This window comes from Entelurus aequoreus, linkage group LG14, assembly GCF_033978785.1.
Source record: "Entelurus aequoreus isolate RoL-2023_Sb linkage group LG14, RoL_Eaeq_v1.1, whole genome shotgun sequence".
Taxonomy (NCBI): Eukaryota; Metazoa; Chordata; class Actinopteri; order Syngnathiformes; family Syngnathidae; genus Entelurus; species Entelurus aequoreus.
The window spans coordinates 28,399,997-28,425,275 of record NC_084744.1 but is presented as its reverse complement, the minus strand read 5'-3'; the positions used below and the strand labels follow the sequence as shown (position 1 = coordinate 28,425,275).

Below are 25,279 nucleotides of genomic sequence, written 5' to 3'. Positions count from 1 at the left end.
AAGATTTCATCATTGATATATAAACTATCAGACTGCGTGGTCGGTAGTAGTGGCTTTCAGTAGGCCTTTAACTCATTCTCTTTCTATGCCACATCAATGTGGAATGCGCTCCCAACAGGTATAAAAGAAAGGGCATCTCTATCCTCCTTCAAAACCGCAATAAAAGTTCACCTCCAGGCAGCTACAACCCTAAACTAACACCCTCCCCGGATTGCTAATAATCAAATGTAAACAATCAAATGCAGATACTTTCTCTTATGCCTTCTGATCTCTCTCTTTCTCTCTCTCTCTCTCTCTCCACTACTTGCTGTCCATATCCTACCCCCACCCCCCCTCTCCACACCCCTGATTGTAAATAATGTAAATAATTCAATGTGATTATCTTGTGTGATGACTGTATTATGATGATAGTATATATCTGTATCATGAATCAATTTAAGTGGACCCCGACTTAAACAAGTTGAAAAACTTATTCGAGTGTTACCATTTAGTGGTCAATTGTACGGAGTATGTACTTCACTGTGCAACCTACTAATAAAAGTCTCAATCAATCAGTCTCAAACACTATAGCAGGGGTGTCCAAAGTGCGGCCCGGGGGCCAGTTTCGACCCACCGCTTGTTTTCTATTGGCCCTCGGCAGGTAGTAAAAATTGAATGACTTCATTATTATCGAGACGTTATCAGTAATGCTGTCAAATGATACACTTTTAAAATCAGATTAATCACACTTTTGAAGTCGGATTAATCATGATTAATCACAACTTTTACTCGCTTGCATGATTTTATTTAACTTCAAATTTAAATTCAATTAAAAAGGCCTCAATACTTGGTCACAAATGTAATTTAATTGTTAGAGTCCGTTTACGGTAAAGGAGCAAAATATGTGTGATTAATCTGCGTATTTACATGATTAATGCAATGTTTTTTGTGATTGATCGCATGAAGTAACTTGTTATTTTTGACAGCCCTCATTGTTAGATGACACTTATTTTCTTTGTCACCTACAACACAAAGCTAACAGGGATGTTTTGTTCAGCTAGCTTAGCATATATTGACATACACTGGTTGGCTTTTAGCATCTTTAGCGAACAAAATTAGTCAAAAATGGCCCCCGCAGCCTTCCGTTGTACTGAATGCGGCCCTCGCCGGTTAAAGTTTGGACACCCCTGCACTACAGTATTTTATGCCTGGGTGGGGGTCCTGCTTTGGAAAGATTGTGTACCCCTTTCAGAGATCACATTTAGTTCCCCTAAAACTGGGGTGTCCAAAGTGCGGCCCGGGGGCCATTTGCGGCCCGCAGCTAATAGTTTACCGGCCCGCCACACGTTCTGGAAATGCCATTGCAAAAATTAAAAAAAACATTAAAAAAAGTGGAATGAGATGAAATCTGACTAGAAAAAGTTGCAATGTTGACACAAAGCTGCCATGCAGGCTGTTTTTGTTCTGCCATTTCTTTAAAAAAAAGAAAAAAAAGAACTCAATGTTATAATGGATTATTGACCTATTCAAGGCGCCAATTATTTATAAATAAATAAATGATAAATGGGTTATACTTGTATAGCGCTTTTCTACCTTCAAGGTACTCAAAGCGCTTTGACAGTATTTCCACATTCACCCATTCACACACACATTCACACACTGATGGCGGGAGCTGCCATGCAAGGCGCTAACCAGCAGCCATCAGGAGCAAGGGTGAAGTGTCTTGCCCAAGGACACAACGGACATGACTAGGATGGTAGAAGGTGGGAATTGAACCCCAGTACCAGCAACCGTCCGATTGCTGGCACGGCCACTCTACCAACTTCGCCACAAATATTTAACTTTAAAATGTTTTATGTGGAAAATATTGTGTGGTTGCCATACAAAAACATCAATGTTTTCTTTGACAAAAGAGCATAAAACAAACAAAATAATAGTTAAAACGTAAAATCGACAGATATATCTGAAGTTGATCTCGTAACTTAAGTGTTGAAAGTAAAATAGAAACTAATAAAAATGTATTACTTTATGATACAAACCTTTTGGGTCCCAAATATATTTAATGGGATTTTATTTGTCTTTTCACTGTGATTACTCAAAAATAATAATGAATGGTGTCCTGCATTATTGATCTTTTTAAAGGCCTACTGAAAGCCACTACTACCGACCACGCAGTCTGATAGTTTATATATCAATGATGAAATCTTAACATTGCAACACATGCCAATACGGCCGACTTATAAAGTGCAATTTTAAATTTCCCGGGAAACTTCCGCTTGAAAACGTCTATGTATGACGACGTATGCGCGTGACGTCACGACGGCAACGGAAGTATTCGGACCCAATGTGTCACCATACAAACTGCTGTGTGTTGGGGTTGGGGGCGTGGTTATTTGCAGCTAGAATTCACCAACTCGAGTATTTCATATATATATATATATATATATATATATATATATATATATATATATATATATATATATATATATGAAATACTTGACTTTCAGTGAATTCTAGCTATATATATATATATATATATATATATATATATATATATATATATATATATATATATATATATATATATATATATATATATATATATATATATATATTTATTTTATTTACATAAAATAAATACTTGAATTTCAGTGTTCCGGTGGCTATCCATTAGATGGCAGTATTGTCCTGTTTAACTTCTCCGTTCATGATGAGTATATCATTTTGGCCACCGTGTTCAATGGAGAAGTCTGTTCTACATATTTACAGGCAACATACACCTTCCCCTTCGAACTGTCCTGGATGAACTGAAATTCTTGTTTCCATTCGTTTGAATTCGTTAGGCAAGCTGTTTATATTGTGGGAAAGCGGACGTGAGAACAGGCTGTCCCCACTCAGTCTCAGGTCCGCATTGAGCTGGAGGGGGCGTGGCCTCCAGCTCCGGCTGAATACCGGGAGTTTGTCGGGAGAAAATCTCTGCCGGTAGGTTGTCGGGAGAGGCGCTGAATACCGGGATTCTCACGCTAAAAACGGGAGGGTTGGCAAGTATGTAGTAAAACAATCTGAAATTTACACTTTACGTGTAGTGTTGGAGTTGTCCAACTTTTTGTGTGGCCATAAACGCACCAGTGGCTAATTGCCATAGTGACGGCAAATAGTTGGTGCAGGTGAGAGAGAGAGCAAGCGGCTGCTGTTTATATAACAGATGACAAAGAGTTGCTTTTGGCTTGGTTTGTACGGTAGACAACGACCAGTTTTGCTAGATAAAAGTATTTTACACATTGTTTTGGTGTGGTTATGGCCGACAAACAATTTCGCTAAATAAAGGCACCGATGGAATTTCTGTTCTCCTTTAAGCGTCTCCACTGACGTTACAATAATTTAACGGTGTTGACATTGTTTTATCTGTTGTGGCCGCCTTTCGTCACCTGTTACTCACAGTTGCAATTCAAAATCATACAAAACAAACGATTTGTTTATTTTGTTTAGAGTGGGATTTGATTTTTTGCGCGGCATAGATTTGCTGTGCGCAGAGGACGCGTGAGCAGTGCGCAATTGCGCAGGTGCGCACCTTAGAGGGAACTTTGCATATATTATCTATATACATGTGACGTGTCTTGTGAGGAGGATTGCTGTTTGATATTGTTCATGAAAAGGAGACAGTTTCAGACTAGGGATGTCCCGATCCAGGTTTTTGCACTTCCGATCCGATACCGATACTGGCCTGTCCGAGCATGTATTAAAGTTTAAAGTTATTTAGCCTACTTAGTTGTCAGAATCATGTTGAAAAGGGTTTTAGTACTCTTGATAACAACTAGCCAGCTGCATTAGGTGAGTTTGAATAATACACAATGGTTGGTAAAAAGAAACTGACCTGTTTATTCAAGGATAAACACAAAATAGACAAAATTATACATGACAAACAGAAATGGCATCATTGAACTAGGGCTGGGCGATATGGCCTTTTTTTAATATCGCGATAATTTAAAGGCCTACTGAAATGAATTTTTTTAATTTAAACGGGGATAGCAGATCTATTCTATGTGTCATACTTGATCATTTCGCGATATTGCCATATTTTTGCTGAAAGGATTTAGTATAGAACAACGACGATAAAGATTGCAACTTTTGGTATCTGATAAAAAAAAAGGCTTGCCCCTACCGGAAGTAGCGTGACGTAGTCAGTTGAACATATACGCAAAGTTCCCTATTGTTTACAATGATGGCCGCATGAAGTGAGAGAGATTTGGACCGAGAAAGCGACAATTTCCCCATTAATTTGAGCGAGGATGAAAGATTTGTGGATGAGTAAAGTGCAAGTGAAGGACTAGTGGGGAGTTGAAGCTATTCAGATAGGGAAGATGCTGTGAGAGCCGGGGGTGACCTGATATTCAGCTGGGAATGACTACAACAGTAAATAAACACAAGACATATATATACTCTATTAGCCACAACACAACCAGGCTTATATTTAACATGCCACAAATTAATCCTGCATAAAAACACCTGCGTGTTTGTTATGCTAGATCCTAGCTCCTCTGCTAGCTCCTAGCTCCATAGAACACGCCAATACAATTCAAACACCTGATCAACACACACAATCACTCAGCCCAAAAGACCGTTCACCTAACCCAAGGTTCATAAAGCTTATATATTTTTAAAAAGTTACGTACGTGACGCGCACGTACGGTACGGTACGTGTTATGCTAGCTCCTAGCTCCTATGCTAGCTCCTAGCTCCATAGAACACGCCAATACAATTCAAACACCTGATCAACACACACAATCACTCAGCCCAAAAGACCGTTCACCTAACCCAAGGTTCATAAAGCTTATATATTTTAAAAAAGTTACGTACATACGCAAAAAAATGTTGCGCACATACGGTCAAGCAAACAAATGTTTAGAAGCCAAAGCTGCATACTCACAGTAGCACGTCTGCGTCTTTGTCATCCAAATCAAAGTAATCCTGGTAAGAGTCTGTGTTGTCCCAGTTCTCTACAGGCGTCTGTGTATCGAAGTCAAAAGTCCTCCTGGTTACAGTCTCTGTTATCCGAGTTCTTCCATCTTGACTGCATCTTTCGGGAATGTAAACAAAGAAGCGCCGGCTGTGTACTGTTGTGGCTGACTACGTTCGAAAAATACGTCCATTTCGCACCGACAACTTTCTTCTTTGCTTGCCCAGCTTCCTTCTCCATAATGCAATGAACATGATTGAAACAGATTCACGAACACAGATGTCCAGAATACTGTGGAATTATGAAATGAAAACAGAGCTTTTTCGTATTGGCTTCAATGTGGAAGGCATACCCGTGTTCGCCGGTCTACGTCACGCGCATACGTCATCCTCAGAGGCGTTTCGAACCGGAAGTTTAGCGGCAAATTTAAAATGTTACTTTATAAGTTAACCCGGCCGTATTGGCATGTGTTATAATGTTAAGATTTCATCATTGATATATAAACTATCAGACTGCGTGGTCGGTAGTAGTGGGTTTCAGTAGGCTTTTAAGGCCATATCGCGATACACGATATATATTTCAATATTTTGCCTTAGCCTTGAATGAACACTTGATGCATATAATCACAGCAGTATGATGATTCTACGTGTCTTCATTAAAACATTCTTCTTCATACTGCATTAATATATGCTACTTTTAAACTTTCATGCAGAGAAGGAAATCACAACTAAAAAAATCACTATTTTTTCATACGGTGTTGATCTGGAAATGTTTGCCTCTGCATTTTGATGGTGTGGGCGTGTGGCACCGAATGGAGATGTTGACATGCGGAGTTTCAAACACTCTTCATTCTCTAGCAGGTGCTCCACACTTGACAAATTACGGTTGTCTGTTCGACATATTCCCACTTCAAGCCGAACCACGGCCAGACGATGGACCCCCTGCTGTTTTTTGGGGGAATTAATTAATTCTTCCTTCATTCGTATTACCACTCGCACGGCTGCGCTAGCATCACAGCTAACGTTAGCCATGCCGCTACCTCTCTGCTGGGAGAGGGCGTATACGTATTTGACTGATACGTGACGTGTGTAAGAAGGTGCGCTTGCTGTCTGTGAGAAGGAGACACAAGAAGGAGTGGGAAGAGCCTGTCGTGTAATGCCAGTAGCTAAAAGCAACTGCGTGAGAACGTATACTCCAATATCACGATATAGTCATTTTCTATATCGCACAGAGACAGCTGACATTTTTGCCGGTAACTTTTAATTCACATGGCCGTCTTAACGGTTAGGACACAGACCTGTGGATGTGTTGAAGGTGTGCTGGAAAATGCGGAACGGAATTAGGGAGCAGCAGAAAAGTGGAATGTATTGTTTAAATCGGTGCGTAGAAAAACACTGACCGGAATTTTTAAAAAAACTGGATCTGGATCGGCATTTTCCCATGCCTTGCCGATACGCATTTTTTGGCAAATATCGGCTGCCGATCCGATCCAAATATCGGATCGGGGCAACCCTATTTCAGACACAGAATATTTATGAGGTTGATGTTATCCATCCAGACAGCACGGTGGTACAGGGGTTAGTGCATGTGCCTCACAATACGAAGGTCCTGAGTAGTCCTGAGTTCAATCCAGATTGGGATCTTTCTGTGTGGAGTTTGCATGTTCTCCCCGTGACTGCGTGGGTTCCCTCCGGGTACTCCGGCTTCCTCCCACCTCCAAAGACATGCACCTGGGGATAGGTTGATTGGCAACACTAAATTGGCCCTAGTGTGTGAATGTTGTCTGTCTATCTGTGCTGTGAGGTGGTGACTTGTCCAGGGTGTACCCGGCCTTCCGCCCGAATGCAGCTGAGATAGGCTCCACCACCCCTCGCGACCCCAAAAGGGACAAGCGGTTGAAAATGGATGGATGGATGTTATCCATCCATACGTTTTTCTACCGCTTGTCCATCTCGGGGTCGCGGGGGTGGGCTGGAGCCTATCTCAGCTACACTCGGGCAAATTGCCACCTCATCGCAGGGCCAACACAGATAGACAAACAAGCACTCGCATTCAGACACTAGTGACCATTTAGTGTTGCCAATCAACCTATCCCCAAGTGCATGTCTTTGCAGGTGGGAGGAAGCCGGAGTACCCGGAGGGAACCCACACAGTCACGGGGAGAACATGCAAACTCCACACACAAAAAACCAGAGCACTGGGCCACTGTGCTGCCCCGTTTAAGAACAAGAACAAAACTAGTAAGAACAAAACTCCCACAGTTACCCAATATATTTTACATTGTAATCAATATAATTCATAGTTTCATGGCTAATTTCACTTCCTGATTCTGACCTACATGCATCAATAAGTGAAACTAAACCAAACTAGTCAACACTTTATTTATTAAAAGAACATAAAGGTGAGTGACTTTCCTTCAGCATGTCATAGATGGTCTCCAAGTGGATGTGGGAGCTGTGCTTTAAGAGGAATTGTTGCTGTAGATACTCCATAACAACACCACATAGTAAACATGTTTTGGTGAGAGTTCCTTTTGGCCCAGCCTACCATAAAGAAAAGTATTTTATATGATGACAAAAACATACAAAACCCAAAACCAGTGAAGTTGGCACGTTGTGTAAATCGTAAATAAAAACAGAATACAATGATTCGCAAATCCTTTTCAACTTATATTCAATTGAATAGACTGCAAAGACAAGATATTTTATGTTCGAACCGGTAAACGTTGTTATTTTTTGCAAATATTAGCTCATTTGGAATTTGTTGCCTGCAACATGTTTCAAAAAAGCTGGCACAAGTGGCAAAAAGACTGAGAAAGTTGAGGAATGCTCATCAAACACTTATTAGGAACATCCCACAGGTGAACAGGCTAGTTGGGAACAGGTGGGTGCCATGATTGGGTATAAAAGCAGCTTCATTAAATGCTCAGTCATTCACAAACAAGGATGGGGCGAGGGTCACCACTTTGTGAACAAATGCGTGAGCAAATTGTCCAACAGTTTAACAACAACATTTCTCAACGAGCTATTGCAATGAATTTAGGGATTTTACCATCTACGGTCCGTAATATCATCAAAAGGTTTAGAGAATCTGGGGAAATCACTGCACAATAGCGGCAAGGCCGAAAACCAACATTAAATGCCCGTGACCTTCGATCCCTCAGGCGGTACTGCATCAAAAACATCAGCGACATCAGTGTGTAAAGGAAATCACCACATGGGCTCAGGAACCCTTCAGAAAACCACTGTCAGTAACTACAGTTGGACCCTACATCTGTAAGTGCAAGTTAAAACTCTGCTATACAAAGCCAAAGCCATTTTTCAACAACACCCAGAAACACAGCCGGCTTCGCTAGGCCCGAGCTCATCTAAGATGGACTGATGCAAAGTGGAAAGGTGTTCTGTGGTCTGACGAGTCCACATTTCAAATTGTTTTTGTAAACTGTGGACGTGGTGTCCTCTGGACCAAAAAAGAATCGAACCATCCGGACTGTTATAGCTGCAAATTTCAAAAGCCAGCATCTGTGATGGTATGGGGGTGTATTAGTGCCCAAAACATGGGTAACTTACACATTTGTGAAGGCACCATTAATGCTGAAGGTACACACAGGTTTTGGACCAACATGTGTTCCCATCCAAACAACGTTACCATGGACGCCCCTGCTTATTTCAGCAAGACAATGCCAAGCCAAGTGTTACATCAACATGGCTTCATAGTAAAAAAGTGCGGGTACTAGACTGGCCTGCCTGTAGTCCAGACCTGTCTCCCATTGAAAATGTGTGGCGCATTATGAAGTGTAAAATAGCACAACGGAGACCCCCGGACTGTTGAACAACTTAAGCTGTACATCAAGCAAGAATGGGAAAGAATTCCACCTGAAAAGCTTAAAAAATTGGTCTCCTCAGTTCCCAAACGTTTACTGAGTGTTGTTAAAAGGAAAGGCCATGTAACACAGTGGTAAAAATGCCCCTGTGACAACTTTTTTGCAATGTGTTGCTTCCATTAAATTCTAAGTTAATGATTATTTGCACAAAAAAAATATGTTTCTCAGTTCAAACATTAAATATCTTGTTTTCGCAGTACATTAAATTGAATATAAGTTGAAAAGGATTTGCAAATCATTACATTTTTATTTACGATTTACACAATGTGCCAACTTCACTCGTTTTCGTACGATTTTTTTCGGTGGTTTTGCAATGAGATGGTTTTGGTTTCCATTATGTTTAAGTTAAAGGATTTTTAAATCCCTCCCTTCCCCATCGCCGCATTCATTTTCCTTTTTCTTTTACTCACTGTACCACTTTTGAAGTAATTTTATTGGCTGGGACACAAGGAAGTCTGTTGTTATTGGTTGTTTAGCTACACACTTTTAACACAACACACAAAAGAACACAGATAATCCCCTTGTGTTAACAGTGTCAGTCCAAAACTATTTCTATTCTCTCTTAATCATATTTACTTATTTACCCAACAGACATCCAGCAGCCTCCTCACATTAAAGAGGAGGAGGAGGATCCACAGCCCCCCCACATTAAAGAGGAAGAGGAGGAAGTGTGGATCACTCAGGAGGGAGAGTGTCTTGTAGGGCTGACTGGTGTCTCTGTGAAGACTGAAGAGCACGAAGACAAACCACCTGAGTCCTCACAGCTTCATCACAGTCCAGGTAAGCACAATATCCAGATTATAATTTTTTAGACTTAGACTTAGACATTAGACTTTATTGATCCACAAGGGAAATTGTTCCACAAAGTAGCTCAGTTACAAAGGATGGAAAGGATATCAAATAAAGAGTAGATCCAGCAGAAAATATACATTCTAAACAAAGAGAGGTAGGTAACATAGAAGCAGTCAGGTAATAGACAGGTATCATCTATTGCCGTATGGCGAGTTATTATACAGCTGGATGGAATGCGGAATGAAGGAGTTCTTGAATCGAACACTGTGGGAACGAAGAGTCTACTCACGCCCTTCTTGTAAACAGCTTTGCTGTTGTCCTTCCAGTCCAGTCTGCTGTTCAAGTGGACTCCCAGGTACTTGTACTGCCCCACTATTGCCACCTCCCAGGCCTTGATGTTTATGGGCTCCACAGGGGTCATTTTCTTCTTTAAGTGGATGACCCGCTCCTTGGTCTTGTCCACATTAAAGAGCAGATGGGTTTTTTAATCCATCACAACTGGACTGTTCACTTTGTCTTAGAAGACGTTTGTCCTCTCATCCAAGTAGGCTTCATCAGTTCATGCTCATAGACTTAAAGTCTTAAATCTAATCATTTGAATTTAAGGCCTTAGAATATCTTGAATTATATCAAAATCTCATTAAAAGTCTTAAAGGCCTACTGAAATGAAATTGTTTTATTTAAACGGGGATAGCAGGTCCATTCTATGTGTAATACTTGATCATTTTGCGATATTGCCATATTTTTGCTGAAAGGATTTAGTAGAGAACATCGACGATAAAGTTCGCAACTTTTGGTCGCTGATAAAAAAGCCTTGCCTGTACCGGAAGTAGCGTGACGTCACAGGTTGTGGAGCGCCTCACATCTGCACATTTTTTACAATCAGTCCCACCAGCAGCGATTCGGACCGAGAAAGCGACGATTACCCCATTAATTTGAGCTAGGATGAAAGATTTGTGGAGGAGGAAAGTGAGAGTGAAGGATTAGAGTGCAGTGCAGGACGCCAGGATGTATCTTTTTTCGCTCTGACCGTAACTTAGGTACAAGGGCTCATTGGATTCCACACTTTCTCCTTTTTCTAATGTGGATCACAGATTTGTATTTTAAACCACCTCGGATACTATCAGGCATGTGATTTTTCCGTCTAAAGTCGGGGGGAAAAAAATTATCTCCCGTTTTTCCTTTTTTTTTCCCGACCCTAAATCAAGATTTGAGACGTAGTTTATATTACGCCGTAGTTGATTGGTCGATATGTTCCTTGTGACCAATCAGGACATCTGTTATGAATGATGACGTTAATAACGTCATCATTCATAATGGTTATTAGCGCCATTTTCCATATGTAAACGATGTCGGTTCTCGAGAGAAAGGACGCTTTACGAGTAAAGGAAGTTGATAAACATGTCAAACATAAGTTTCGATGGGACTGGATGGAAAGGGAAATCACTGATACTGTTGGGAAGAAGGAAGTTACGACTTTGTTCGGTGATTTTATTCGGAAAATCGATCGTCCCGGAAAGGTTTTGTGCACGTGGTGTCATGATAATATTGACTATGGATCACGAGGTTTCAAGGCTTTGGAAGTACATGCGAAATGCCAAAAACATATGAAACAACTTGAAACAAGGAAAACAAACTTTTCACTAGCTGGTACTTTTGGATGTCAACCGAAAGTGAGCAAACCTTACGGACTTCATCTTGTTTACATCGACAACTGCCATAGACATCGAGAGGAAAGATCCACCCACTTCAGTTGCAGACAGGGTTGTTAATAATGAGGTAAGCTAAAAAATATTTGCTTGCGAAATACGCATGTTTGTTTTAAATATTAACCAATTATTGCTTTGCGAAATATAAATGGGTTTTTCTAAAAATAAAAAGCCACGTGAAAATATATTATGAAATTACAGAAATTCAAAGAGTCACATTATTGATTCTAGTTAACAATTTATTTGAAATAAATTTGCATATAATACTATTTTGTAATATTAAGTTCTTATGTAGTCTGTTGAAACTATTGTCAGTGGTGTAACAATCTTGAAGGTAAATATTTTCACACTTGTTTCATGCAATATGTCAGTGTCCTCACATTATTATTATTTCCTATTTCAAATATGAGTAAACAATACTAAACATGTTTAATTATTTTCATGAATGTATATCCTATTTTGGCGAAAAGAATGAAATGTTTACATTACATTACATGAACTGAAGTAATGTGGTAATACTGTAAATAAACTGTAGATAATAACACTGATCAATGTGACACCTGTGGATGTGAAATGAACACAAGATGTAAATATTAGTGACTAAATACTGTTGAGACTGAACCATATACAGTGATTTATTAGGATAATTGGGTTATGCATGTTCTATTAATTATGTTTTCATGTCTTTAAACACTAAAATATTTTCTTCAAATGGTGCTGTCTTTGTTAATTTTAGCATGTTAAATTGGTGAAAAACCAGGAGCTTCGGGGGGCGTTGTCCCCCCCTGGACCTGGCTGGGGGCCTTCGTCCCCCAGACCCCTGGAAATGTTTTCAGTCTTTTTCATTGTGGTCAAATCACATGCCTGTACTATATCCTCTTGAAAATGAGAGTCGAGAACGCGAAATGGACATTCACAGTGACTTTTATCTCCACGACAATACATCGGTGAAGCACTTTAGCTTCGGAGCTAACGTGATAGCATCGTGCTTAACTGCGGATAGAAACAGAAGAAACATGCCCCTGACTGGAAGGATAGACCGAAGAACAACAGTACTACTATTACTTCTACTCTCAGGAGACACTAAACTAAACACTGGACCTGTAACCACACGGTTAATGCTGTCCCGCCTGGCGAAGCCTAGCAATGCTGTTGCTAACGACGCCATTGAAGCTAACTTAGCTACGGGACCTCGACAGAGCTATGCTAAAAACATTAGCTCTCCACCTACGCCAGCCCTCATCTGCTCATCACCACCCGTGCTCACATGCGTTCCAGCGATCGACGGCGCGACGGAGGACTTCACCACGATCATCGGTGTGGTCGGCGGCTAGCGTCGGATAGCGCGTCTTTTATCCAACTCAAAGTCCTCCTGGTTGTGTTGCTGTAGCCAGCCGCTAATAGACCGATCCCACCTACAGCTTTCTTCTTTGCAGTCTCCATTGTTCATTAAACAAATTGCAAAAGATTCACCAACACAGATGTCCAGAATACGGTGGAATTTTGCGATGAAAACGACTTAAGCTGGCCACCGTGCTGTTCCAAAATGTCTGCTACAATCCGTGACGTCACGCGCAAACGTCATCATACCGAGACATTTTCAGCCGGATATTTCCCGGGAAATTTAAAATTGCACTTTATAAGTGAACCCGGCCGTATTGGCATGTGTTGCAATGTTAAGATTTTATCATTGATATATAAACTATCAGACTGCGTGGTCGGTAGTAGAGGGTTTCAGTAGGCCTTTAAATACGTCCTTGAAATGTCTCAAAAATTCCATTACTCGTCCGAATTTATGGATGCGGTTTAGCAGAGTTTAGCTCGCAGCGGATATTACGAAAACCCTCAGCAAAGCAGAGTTATTTGTGTAAGATGGTAAGTACAATGTCAACCATTTGTGGCTGTAGAACAAATCATTTCATGCGTGATTGAAGCCAGTGAACAGAAACGTAGACATTTTTTTCACTTAACGTCACAACTCAAGCCATCGTGGAGGACCGCGTTTGTAAACATTGTGGTGAAAGGGAATGGAAAGATAATGAAAAAGTCAAAAATCCCAGACAAATCTGTGTTAAATGATGCTAAAACACCCGCACAACTCTACATTATACTTGGTACTGTCGATTTCTGTATCGATCCGCCCACCTTTGTTGACATTCAAGAGCTCCAACTTAGCAGTTAGCGTATCCTCTTAATTCTCCAGTGATAATGGTACGTCTAAGTAATGTAGTTTATTTTTCGCCAACATGGCGAGGATTGCTAAATTAGAAGTGGCTTTGTACTGTGGAGGGTCTGTAGCCGCTAGCGAAAACGCAACCATGTGTTGGCTTGTCGCGGTCAAATTTGCAGACACAACTAGACTGTGTCATCAACATGCTTCAACACCATGTGACAGTCGTATTAAAAGCTGTATCGTTTGCCAAATCGATATCATTTATATCATCTATATCGTGCAACCCTAATCAGAATCAGAAATACTTTATTAATCCCCTGAGATGTTTACTGGTGAAATCATAATATCTGGGGTGTAATGACTAATAGCAGTGCATTTACAGCAGTATAACTAATAAAAAACCATCATTCTCTTAGATTGCTAATATTCCAATAATGGAATACCAGCTACTCAGACCCTCATGGACCCACTAGCTGCTGAAGCTAGCTCTTCGATCAGATGAACAGACTCAATAACTCCATGGTGAGGTTTTGGTGGATTTACTGAGGAATTTGTGTTAATAATAATAAGTTGATAACGCTGAAACACACTTGTGAATGTGTTAGCATATGATGCTAGCCTCATTACATTGATATATCACGTACAAACATGCACAAAAACAGTACTACAGACATCTCACATATGACGGGTAAGTGAGTAGGAATTGTTTTAGTTATATTGTAAAACTTACAAACGTCGCTTGGAGAGATGAATAAAATATTTTTTTTTTGCAAGACAGGACGCGCTTGGCAAAAAAAATTAAGTTTTCACATTTGTTAAGGCCTTTAAAAAAGGCGATCTAAGGTGGTGAATAGGGATGATGTTCAAAACTGGTTGTCCCGATTGTTCGATAAGAAAATAACCGATTCCATGGATTCGAATCCCTTTTTGAGAACCGGTTCCCGTTATCGAAGCCACTATACCATATTTTCGCGACCATAGGGCGCCGTGTCAGTTATGGGTGCTATTTCTGTATTTAACACGTAAATAAGGCGCAGCATATTTTTGGGCGCAGGCATGGTTGATTGATTGATTGATTGAGACTTTTATTAGTAGGTTGCACAGTGAAGTACATATTCCATACAATTGACCACTTCGGTAACACCCGAATAAGTTTTTCAACTTGTTTAAGTCGGGGTCCACTTAAATTGATTCATGATACAGATATATACTATCATATATACTATCATCATAATACAGTCATCACACAAGATAATCACATTGAATTATTTACATTATTTACAATCAGGGGTGTGGAGGGGGAGGTAGGATATGGACACCAAGTAGGAGAGAGAGAGAGAGAGAGAGAGAGAGAGAGACAGAGAGAGAGAGAGAGAGAGAGAGAGAGAGAGAGAGAGAGAGAGAGAGAGAGAGAGAGAGAGAGAGAGAGAGAGAGAGAGAGAGAGAGAGAGAGAGAGAGAGAGAGAGAGATCAGAAGGCAAAAGAAACAGTATCTGCATTTGATTGTTAACATTTGATTATTAGCAATCCGGGGAGGGTGTTAGTTTAGGGTTGTAGCTGCCTGTAGGTGAACTTTTATTGCGGTTTTGAAGGAGGATAGAGATGCCCTTTCTTTTATACCTGTTGGGAGCGCATTCCACATTGATGTGGCATAGAAAGAGAATGAGTTAAGACCTTTGTTAGTTCAGAATCTGGGTTTAACGTGGTTAGTGGAGCTCCCCCTGGTGTTGTGGTTATGGCGGTCATTTACGTTAAGGAAGTAGTTTGACATGTACTTCGGTATCAGGGAGGTGTAGCAGATTTTATAGACTAGGCTCAGTGCAAGTTGTTTAACTCTGTCCTCCACCTTGAGCCAGCCCACTTTGGAGAAGTGGGTAGGAGTGAGGTGGGATCTGGGGTGGAGGTCTAGAAGTAACCTGACTAGCTTGTTCTGAGATGTTTGGAGTTTAGATTTGAGGGTTTTGGAGGTGCTGGGGTACCAGGAGGTGCATGCGTAATCGAAAAAGGGTTAAACATACACTAGCTTAAAACATATGCTAGCATGAATGGACACTGTTTTAAAAAGGCAGCAGGAGCAAAACTGAGTTGGGTTGTACTTTATTGAAGTATTTATCAATGTACTCACATTATTTTTTGATCAATCCTCATCCACAAATCCATCAAAGTCCTCATCTTCTGTGTCCGAAATGAACAGCTGGGCAAGTTCTCCATCAAACACGCCAGATTCCCTCTCGTCATTTTCAAAGTCAGTCTCGTTGGCCATTAGCATAGCAAGCTAGCACAACCGTAAAAGCCGACTTCTCTTGCACCGTTGTGCGTATCGACTCGCTACCGTGCTGGTACCCTTCTTCTCCACATATTGCTTCACCGGGATGTCGAAAGTGAGCGTCCATGTTGATGATGGGTTTGTCGGCAATTTTTTATTTACAACGCACATAGCAGCACTATATGCTCACTGGGGGCGTGCCTTTAGCGTCCTCTCTCACCTGAAACCTTCACTCTATAACGGCCGCATGCTGTCCTCAGTCACGTCTGCTTTTCCTCCATATAAACAGCGTGCCGTCCCAGTCACATAACATCTATGGCTTTTGGAACTCAGTGCACACACAACAACCTATCTGGATTTGGTAAGGGATTCGATAAGGAATCGGTTCGATAAGAGGATTCGATAATGTGCTCGAACTTGATAATTTCTTAATGAACATCATCCCTAGTGGTGAATAATAATAATGAATATAAAAACAATAACAATTATAACTAGATGAGGTAATTCCTGAAATAATTTTGTGTGAATGCTCCAATGCTGAAGTTGAACTGAAATGCTGACAGAATGTAGTATGAAAGTAAGAATAGTTTGAATGATGGAATGGTTTGAATGTTGAAGAGTTAGAATTTTCAGGAAAAGCAGAATTTGGTTTGGAACTTGGGAAAGTGTTAGTTTGAATGTCCAGGATGAGTGGAATGTGTTAATGTTGGAATGTTTTGAATAGGTTGAAAAATGTGGGGATTGTGCAACTTGTAAAAATGTCCCATTCATTTTAGTGGGAACTTCCTGGAAATTTGGGGATTTTGGGAAAAGCTGGATTTTTTTGAAAATGATTAAGAGCATGAATGAGCTGAATTGGTTGGTGTTGGAATTGTTTAAATCGGTCGAGAAATGTTGAATTGAGAAATGGTATTACGGAATTCCTGGAACTTTGGGAAAACCAGGAATTTTTCCCGTTCAAAAAACAACTTAGTTTTTTTGTCCTGATTAAGAGGAATGTTTTGACGGTGGAACGGTTGAAATGTGTTGAAAAATGTGGAAGGAGTAGTCGCCAGAAAAATAGGTAGAAACAAGGCTTTGGAAAACCAGGAATTCTGGAAAATCATGGAATTTTTTTGAACTAGGAAAAAAGTGTTGTTTGAATTTTCAGGATGGTGGAATGTGTTGAAGGTGGAATGGTATGAATCTGTTGAAAAATGTGGAAATTGTCCAAGTTTGAAAATTGGCCAATTCATTTTGAATGTGAAAAATGTGCCGGAAAACCTGGAATTCTGGGAAATTTGGAAATGTTTGGAATTTGACAAGGGAAAGCTCACGATTCCCGAATAGGCTGAACAGTTTGAAGTTGGAACGGTTTGAATCGGGTAGAAAAATGTGGAAGGTAGAGCGCGCCAAAATCTGGAGAAGAAGAAAAAATTGATGAATTTTGGTGTAGAAAACCATATGTGAATGTTTTGGAGCATTCACACTAATAAACGCAGCATAAGGCCCTTGCGGTGCTCCACTGCTCGAACCCTAATGATGTAATATGTTACTTTATATGTCAGCAACTAAATTAGGGGCCTTTATAACTTGTTTTGAAATGGTTCGAATGATGAATGGTATGTTTAATAATATATTGCAATATAGATTTTAGGCCATATCGCCCATCTTTAGTATAAAAGTCCCCCAGCCTCTGCCTGGTTTTCCTTTCCTGTGAATAATGTTGTAAAGACAGTGTTTCCCATAAACTGCCAAGATACCTGTGGCGGTGAGGGCGTGGCTATGGGCGTGGTCACATGACATCATCAAGTAATTTGCATAATTTACTACAATGATATGATTTTCTCTAAAAAGGCTCAAAAAATGTATACTTACTAATTAATAATAACAGTTTTGTTTTAAACGGACATCCATCCATCCATCCATCCATTTTACAATATAATTACAACACTTTATGTACATATTTATATACAGATTTGAACAATAAGTTATTCACTGAAATATATTTATTAATTGTGGTTCTTACAAAAAATATATCTTATAAAATATAAAAGCTAAAATGTCTCAAAGCTCTGCCCCTTTAATTAGTGCATACTAAATAATTTAATTTTAGCCTACTACTATAACCATATTATTTACCAGCAACATAAAGTGAAACAGAGGCAGAGGTGTCCTGCCACAGTCAGTAACAAATAAACAGAAAACAGTAGTGGTGGTATATAGACACAGAGCTTCATCAAACATCTGATCCACTGAACAAAGAGCTCCAAAAATCTTGAACTTGAGACTGCCATCAGTTTTACTCCCTACACTTAACCATGTGTTTCCTACTGCCTGCAGACTTTGCACCCTTCGTTATATACACATGTTGTGTTTCTAATATAAATACATTTAATAAAGTCAAATACAAATAAGGCAACAAGAGAAGTATCCTACACTTCTCTTTTGTAAAGTAAATCTGAACAGCCGATATGGGCATCTACATCAACTATATGATTTGCCTGAGAAGCTGGAGAGGACCAAAAAAAAAATAAAAAATTTTATTTTTATTTGTGGCGGACGTAATTCTTTTGTGGCGGGCCGCCACAAATAAATGAATGTGTGGGAAACACTGAAAGAGCAGCATGGTTGTTCCCTCCAGAGATTTTGGGCCTGTTCACACACTAACTTGGTTTTATTTAGTACATGTAAATGTACTGAATGCCTCATGTGACTGAGCAATGGTGTACGTTTCTAACGTTTGTCTTCTTGTGACCTGCCGACGTCTGTGAAGAACATCTCCTACCTGAGGAAGAGGAGTGGAGCTTCAGGAAGGAGCAGGGATTGCCACAGCTCTCCCACATTAAAGATGAAGACGATGCACCAGAGACCCTTCACTATAAAAAGGAAGAGAAGGACCTGCTGACTTACCACATTAAAGATGAAGAGAAGGAACACAGTATCAGTCAAGATGGAGAGCATTTTGAAGGACTGAAGGAGTTCCCAGTGTCTGGTGTCCCTGTGAAGAGTGAAGATGATGAGGTCAAAGGTGAAAGTGAGGAGAAGAGAGAGGCGGAGCCTCCAAGCAGCAGCTCAACACAACACATGACAACAGAAGCTGATGGAGACCACCATACTTGCCAACCCTCCCAAATTTTCCGGGAGACTCCCGAATTTCAGTGCCTCTCCCGAAAATCTCCCGGGACAACCATTCTCCCGAATATCTCCCAATTTCCAGCCGGACAACAATATTGGGGGCTTGCCTATATAGCACGCCCGCTCCAGGTCCATGCGGACCTGAGTGAGGACAGCCTGTCGTCACGTCCACTTTTCCTCCATATAAACGGCGTGCCGGCCCAGTCACCTAATAACACCTACAGCTTTTGGAGAGTGCAGAACTGCACACACAACAAGGAGGAGACGAAGCAGAAGAACAAAGAAGAGACAGTCATGGCGACGACGAGTAAGAAGAAGAAGTACGCTTGCCAGTTCCAAAATGATTGGAAACAAGAATTTCAGTTCATCCAGGACAGCTCGAAGGGGGAGGGGTATGCTGCCTGCAAATTTTGTAGATCAGACTTCTCCATTGAACACGGTGGCCGAATGGATATAGTCACTCATGAACAGTCAGAGAAGCACAAGGCGGCGGCAACGCAGCACCAGTCACAGCCCAGTGTTATGGGCCACCTTGCTAAATGGAGACCCGAGGGTGTAACATATGCCGAGACAAAGATGGCTATGCTGATAGCTGCAAGCAACATCCCGTTCTCATTTGCGGACGTTTTCAACAAATCCGTGAAGGATATGTTCCCGGATTCAGAGATCGCTCGCCAGTACTCAAATTGCAGAACAAGGGCTACCCAGATAATGAAAGGTAAGTGTTTTTTTTTTTTTTAAAGTAAGCAGCAAGTACAGTACAGTTAGTAGAACAACTGTGTTTTCATTACTGTGTATTTGATAGGTGCCATTGCCCCGGAATTGGACAAGGAAGTGATCAAACTGTGCCAAAACCAACCCTTTGTTCTGATGTGTAATGAAAGCACAAGCAGAAACACGGATAAAGTATGTATTTTGTATTTACACTTCTCTTGTAAAGTAATTTTGTGGCTGCTGTCGGTGAAAATTGGTCTTTAAATATATATATATATATATATATATACAGGGTTTCCCACACATTCATTTATTTGTGGCGGCTCGCCACGAAAGAATTACGTCTGCCACAAATAAAAAAAAATTAAAAAAACAATTTTTAAATGTAAAAAAAAAAAAAAAAATTTATTTTTTTTTTTTTTTTTTTTTTTGTCCTCTCCAGCTTCTCAGGCAAATCATATAGTTGATGTAGATGCCCATATCGGCTGTTCAGATTTACTTTACAAAAGAGAAGTGTAGGATACTTCTTTTGTTGCCTTATTTGTATTTGACTTTATTAAATGTATTTATATTAGAAACACAACATGTGTATATAACGAAGGGTGCAAAGTCTGCAGGCAGTAGGAAACACATGGTTAAGTGTAGGGAGTAAAACTGATGGCAGTCTCAAGTTCAAGATTTTTGGAGCTCTTTGTTCAGTGGATCAGATGTTTGATGAAGCTCTGTGTCTATCTACCACCACTACTGTTTTCTGTTTATTTGTTACTGACTGTGGCAGGACACCTCTGCCTCTGTTTCACTTTATGTTGCTGGTAAATAATATGGTTGTAGTAGTAGGCTAAAGTTAAATGATTTAGAATGCACTAATTAAAGGGGCAGAGCTTTGAGACATTTTAGCTTTTATATTTTATAAGATATATTTTTTGTAAGAACCACAATTAATAAATATATTTCAGTGAATAACTTATTGTTCAAATCTGTATATAAATATGTACATAAAGTGTTGTAATTATATTGTAAAATGGATGGATGGACGTTTAAAACAAAACTGTTATTATTAATTAGGAAGTATACATTTTTTTAGCCTTTTTAGAGAAAATCAAATCATTGTAGTAAATTATGCAAATTACTCGATGATGTCATGGTGACCACGCCCATAGCCACGCCCCCACCGCCACAGGTATCTTGGCAGTTTATGGGAAACACTGATATATATATATATACATATATATATATATATATTTTTAAATTTATTTTTATTTTTTTAAACATTTATTTTATTTTATTTTTTAAAGGAGTTTGTGATATTGGCCAGGGTTTGCGATCCGAAAACTCAGGAGGTGGTGACGAGGTTTCTGCACATGCCAGTGTGCAACATTGGCACAACACAGAACCTCTTTGAGTCACTGAACACAGTGCTAAGGTAAATGTAAAGTCGCCAATGTGTAAATGTAAATACATTACAATATGCTACGAGACAGACCACTAATAAGTAATGTTGTACTTTGTTTATTCCTAGTGACAGAAAAATTGACTGGAGAAACGTTGTGGCATTTAATAGTGATAATGGCAGTGTCATGAAGGGGATGCACAATTCTGTTGTCAGTAGAATCAAAGACATGCAGCCATCCCTAATTGACATGGGATGCATCTGTCATCTGGTCCAGCTGGCCACAGGATGTGGCATTAAGGCTCTATGCCAGCCTCTTGAAGACATCCTCAGCAGTATATATGCTCACTTTGACATCAGGTAAGCATATTGATATGCCGCATGTTACACTTACTTGCACATAAGTTGAAAGAGAGCCTCTGTGCCACAATTTGACAGTTATTGGATGTCATCTTGGTTCCCTGGCTTTTCATTATTTAACAATTTCTTTCCTATTTTTTATTTTTTTTAACCTTTCTCAACTTTAGTGCCAATCGTTGTGAAATCCTCAGAGAGTTTGTGGAGTTCACAGACTCAGAAACTCTGAAGATACTCCGATACTGTGAAACCAGGTGGCTCAGCCTGCTGACTTGCATAAACCGGGTGCTCAACCAGTGGGATGCACTGCAGGCATATTTTGCCAGTCATGAGGATGTGGAGAAACCTGGCAAGGTGAAGATGCTGGCAGAGCATTTAACCAGCAAGAAGACAAAGTTCTTCTTCCTCTTCCTCTCCCAGGCTCTGAAACCACTGGCAAAGTTCAATGTTATGTTTCAGGTCAGCCAGCCTATCAAAAGATTGACTTAAAGGCCTACTGAAAGCCACTACTACCGACCACGCAGTCTGATAGTTTATATATCAATGATGAAATCTTAACATTGCAACACATGCCAATACGGCCGGGTTAATTTATAAAGTGCAATTTTAAATTTCCCACCACACTTCCGGTTAAAAACGTTTTATTATGCTGACGAGGGCAAGGGAAGTATTCGGAGGCCGTAGAAAAAGCTCTGTTTTCATTTCATAATTCCACAGTATTCAGGACATCTGTGTTGGTGAATCTTTTGCAATTTGTTTAATGAACAATGGAGGCTGCAAAGAAGAACGTTGTAGGTGGGATCGGTGTATTAGCGGCTGGCTGTAGCAACACAACAAGGACTACTTACTTGGATAGCAGCGCCTAGCCAATGCTAGCCGCCCACCGCACGGATGATGGGTGAAGTCCTTCGTCCCGCCGTCGATCGCTGGAACGCAGGTGAGCACGGCTGTTGATGAGCAGATGAGGGCTGGCTGGCGTAGGTGGAGCGCTAATGTTTTTATCATAGCTCTGTGAGGTCCGGTTGCTAAGTTGCTAAGTTAGCCTTAGCGTCGTTAGCAACAGCATTGTTAAGCTTTGCCAGGCTGAGAACTATTAACCGTGTAGTTACATGTCCATGGTTTAATAGTATTGTTGATCTTCTGTCTATCCTTCCAGTCAGGGATTTATTTATTTTGTTTCTATCTGCATTTGAGACAGATGCTATCACGTTAGCTCATGCTAAAGAGCTTCGTCGATGTATTGTCGTGGAGATAAAAGTCACTGTGAATGTCCATTTCGCGTTCTTCACTCTCATTTTCAAGAGGATATACCGTATTTTCCGCACCATAAGCCGCTCCGTGTTGTAAGCCGCACCTTCAATGAATGGCATATTTCAAAACTTTGTTTACCTATTAGCCGCCCCGTGTTATTAGCCGCACCTACGCTACGCTAAAGGGAATGTCAAAAAAACAGTCAGATAGGTCAGTCAAACTTTAATAATATATTACAAACCAGCGTTCTAACAACTCTGTTCACTCCCAAAATGTAATGTGCTAATGTGCAATCACAAAAATAGTAACACTCAAAATAGTGCAGAGCAATAGCAACATCAATAACTCAACGTTGCTCATACGTTAGTGTCACACAACACACAAAATAAACATTTAAAGCTCACTTTCTGAAGTTATTACTCATCCACAAATCCCTCAAATTATTCTTCTTCGGTGTGCTTCACTTGTTTTTTGACACCATCTGTGATGTGGACGCGCATGCAGTCGTAGATCAACAGGGACGGAGCTGCGTGAAAAAAGTCACCTGGTCTCTTCGCTCATTTTTTCTTCATCCATCCATCCCTTTGAGTTAGCTTTTATGATGACGCCGGCTGGAAAGTTCTCTTTTGGCAAGGTCTTCCTTTTGAATATCACCATGGGTGGAAGTTTCTGGCCGTTAGCATGGCAAGCTAACGGATATTCACCGTACGTGCTCCCGTTGTATCCACAGTGCGGTTCACAGGAATATCAAAAGTCAGTGGAACCTTGTACGCGTGTCTCTTAGTAGGAGACATTTTGTGGTCTTTACAGAAACACACAAATGAAATGAAACGTAATATCTGCGCGCTTCTTCTTCTACGGGGGCGGGTGCTCACCTTGGCGGTTGCTTACAGTAGAAGAAGAAGCGCTTCCTCTTCTATGGGGGCGGTTGCTTACCGTAGAAGAAGAAGCGCTTCCTTTTCTACGGGGAAAAAAGATGGCGGCTGTTTACCGTAGTTGCGAGACCTAAACTTTATGAAAATAAATATTAATATTAATCCATATATAAGGCGCACCTGGTTATTAGCCGCACTGTCAGCTTTTGAGAAAAATTTAGTTTTTTGGGTGCGGCTTATGGTGCGGAAAATACGGTAGTATCTGAGGTGGTTTAAAATACAAATCCGTGATCCACAATAGAAAAAGGAGAGAGTGTGGAATCCAATGAGCCAGCTTCTACCTAAGTTACGGTCAGAGCGAAAAAAGATATGTATTTCACTGCATTCTAGTCCGTCACTCTAACATTCCTCATCCACGAATCTTTCATCCTCGCTCAAATTAATGGGGTAATCGTCACTTTCTCGCTCCGATTCTCTCTCGCTCCATTGTAAACAAAGGAAAATTGTGAGGATATTACCTCCTCTGACGTCACGCTACTTCCGGTACAGGCAAGGCTTTTTTTATCAGCGAGCAAAAGTTGCGAACTTTATCGTCGATTTTGTCTACTAAATCCTTTCAGCAAAAATATGGCAATATCGCGAAATGATCAAGTATGACACATAGAATGGATCTGCTATTCCCTTTTAAATAAAAAAAATTCATTTCAGTAGGCCTTTAAATAATGATGATAATAAATAATGCTGTTATCATAATTCTTTTATAACTGATAATCAATGTGTTTCTAGGCTGAAGGAGTGATGGTTCATAGGCTGCACCGGGAGATGACCAGCCTGGTGAGAAGATTAATGGGAAGATTTCTCCCTGCCAGCCTTATTGCTGATGTCCCACTGAAGGACATCAAGTTCAAGGATGCCAGCCTACAGTTGCCAGACAGCGAACTCTTTCCTGGAGCAGCTGCACAAAGCCTCTTGGAGGACAACATGGATGAACTTTCCTCCTCTGTCCCAATGATGATCAAGTAAACATTATGATTATTGTCTTATCCAAATCAGCTTACCTCGTAAGAGCTAACTAACTGATATCCCATCATACAATGGCTGTCATTTTTGATCTGATCATGTGTCACAGGGCAGTGAGAGACTTCTTTGTAGCTGTGACCACAAAGATGATGACTGCATTCCCCCTCGACAACATCGTCCTCCAAAACCTGACCGTGTTGGACCCAGAGTCACGACATCAATTTTCCCCAAACTCAGGTGCATCCCCTTTTTTTAATTGATGGCGGTAGTTGTTTAATAATCAACTTCAGAAGTTATAGAGGATAAGACCAGAGAAAGCAATTATATCCCCAGCTCACTTGTGCTTAATTTGCTCATTTTCATTTTGCAGTTATAGAGCTAGGGAAGAGTCTTCCGCAGCTGCGATTGGACCTGGATAACCTCCGGGAAGAAGTAGTGGAGTACCAAGTGCTTGGCAGGGAAGATCTTCCTCAGGAAGCAAGGATTGACCGGTTTTGGGCCATGCTAGGGAGAGATGGAAGATTCCACACTCTGGTGCATTTGATGAAGGCACTTTTGTGCGTGCCACACAGCAATGCATCATCAGAGAGGGTATTCAGCATGGTTAGAAAGATAGTGACAGAGAATAGAACGAGGATGGACAATTCAACCCTAAACTCACTCCTTTCCTGCAAATTAAATTTCACAGATGCTGCCCATACATATGCTCCTTCAAAGGCTGTGCTACTGGCTGCAGAGCATTGCACTTTCGAATACAACAATGAGTAGAGGAGTGTTATGTGTGTATATGTGTAAA

The 25,279-nt window shown here is 40.5% G+C and overlaps 2 protein-coding genes across 2 annotated transcripts in view; both read left to right on the top strand.

Annotated features, from left to right (window-relative positions):
- LOC133664600 (oocyte zinc finger protein XlCOF6-like) overlaps positions 1 to 25,279 on the top strand; it is a 191,302-nt gene that overhangs the window by 48,641 nt on the left and 117,382 nt on the right. The gene's annotated exons all lie outside the window — the stretch shown is intronic.
- LOC133664586 (uncharacterized) overlaps positions 1 to 25,279 on the top strand; it is a 27,966-nt gene extending 2,687 nt beyond the window's left edge. The window contains exons 2-10 of the mRNA XM_062069325.1: positions 9,411 to 9,599; positions 18,515 to 19,594; positions 19,682 to 19,782; positions 20,886 to 21,013; positions 21,110 to 21,340; positions 21,508 to 21,796; positions 24,250 to 24,482; positions 24,593 to 24,720; positions 24,854 to 25,279. Of these exons, the coding sequence (XP_061925309.1) occupies positions 9,411 to 9,599; positions 18,515 to 19,594; positions 19,682 to 19,782; positions 20,886 to 21,013; positions 21,110 to 21,340; positions 21,508 to 21,796; positions 24,250 to 24,482; positions 24,593 to 24,720; positions 24,854 to 25,251 (2,777 nt within the window). The 3' untranslated portion in view covers positions 25,252 to 25,279. The remainder of the gene's footprint in view (positions 1 to 9,410; positions 9,600 to 18,514; positions 19,595 to 19,681; positions 19,783 to 20,885; positions 21,014 to 21,109; positions 21,341 to 21,507; positions 21,797 to 24,249; positions 24,483 to 24,592; positions 24,721 to 24,853) is intronic.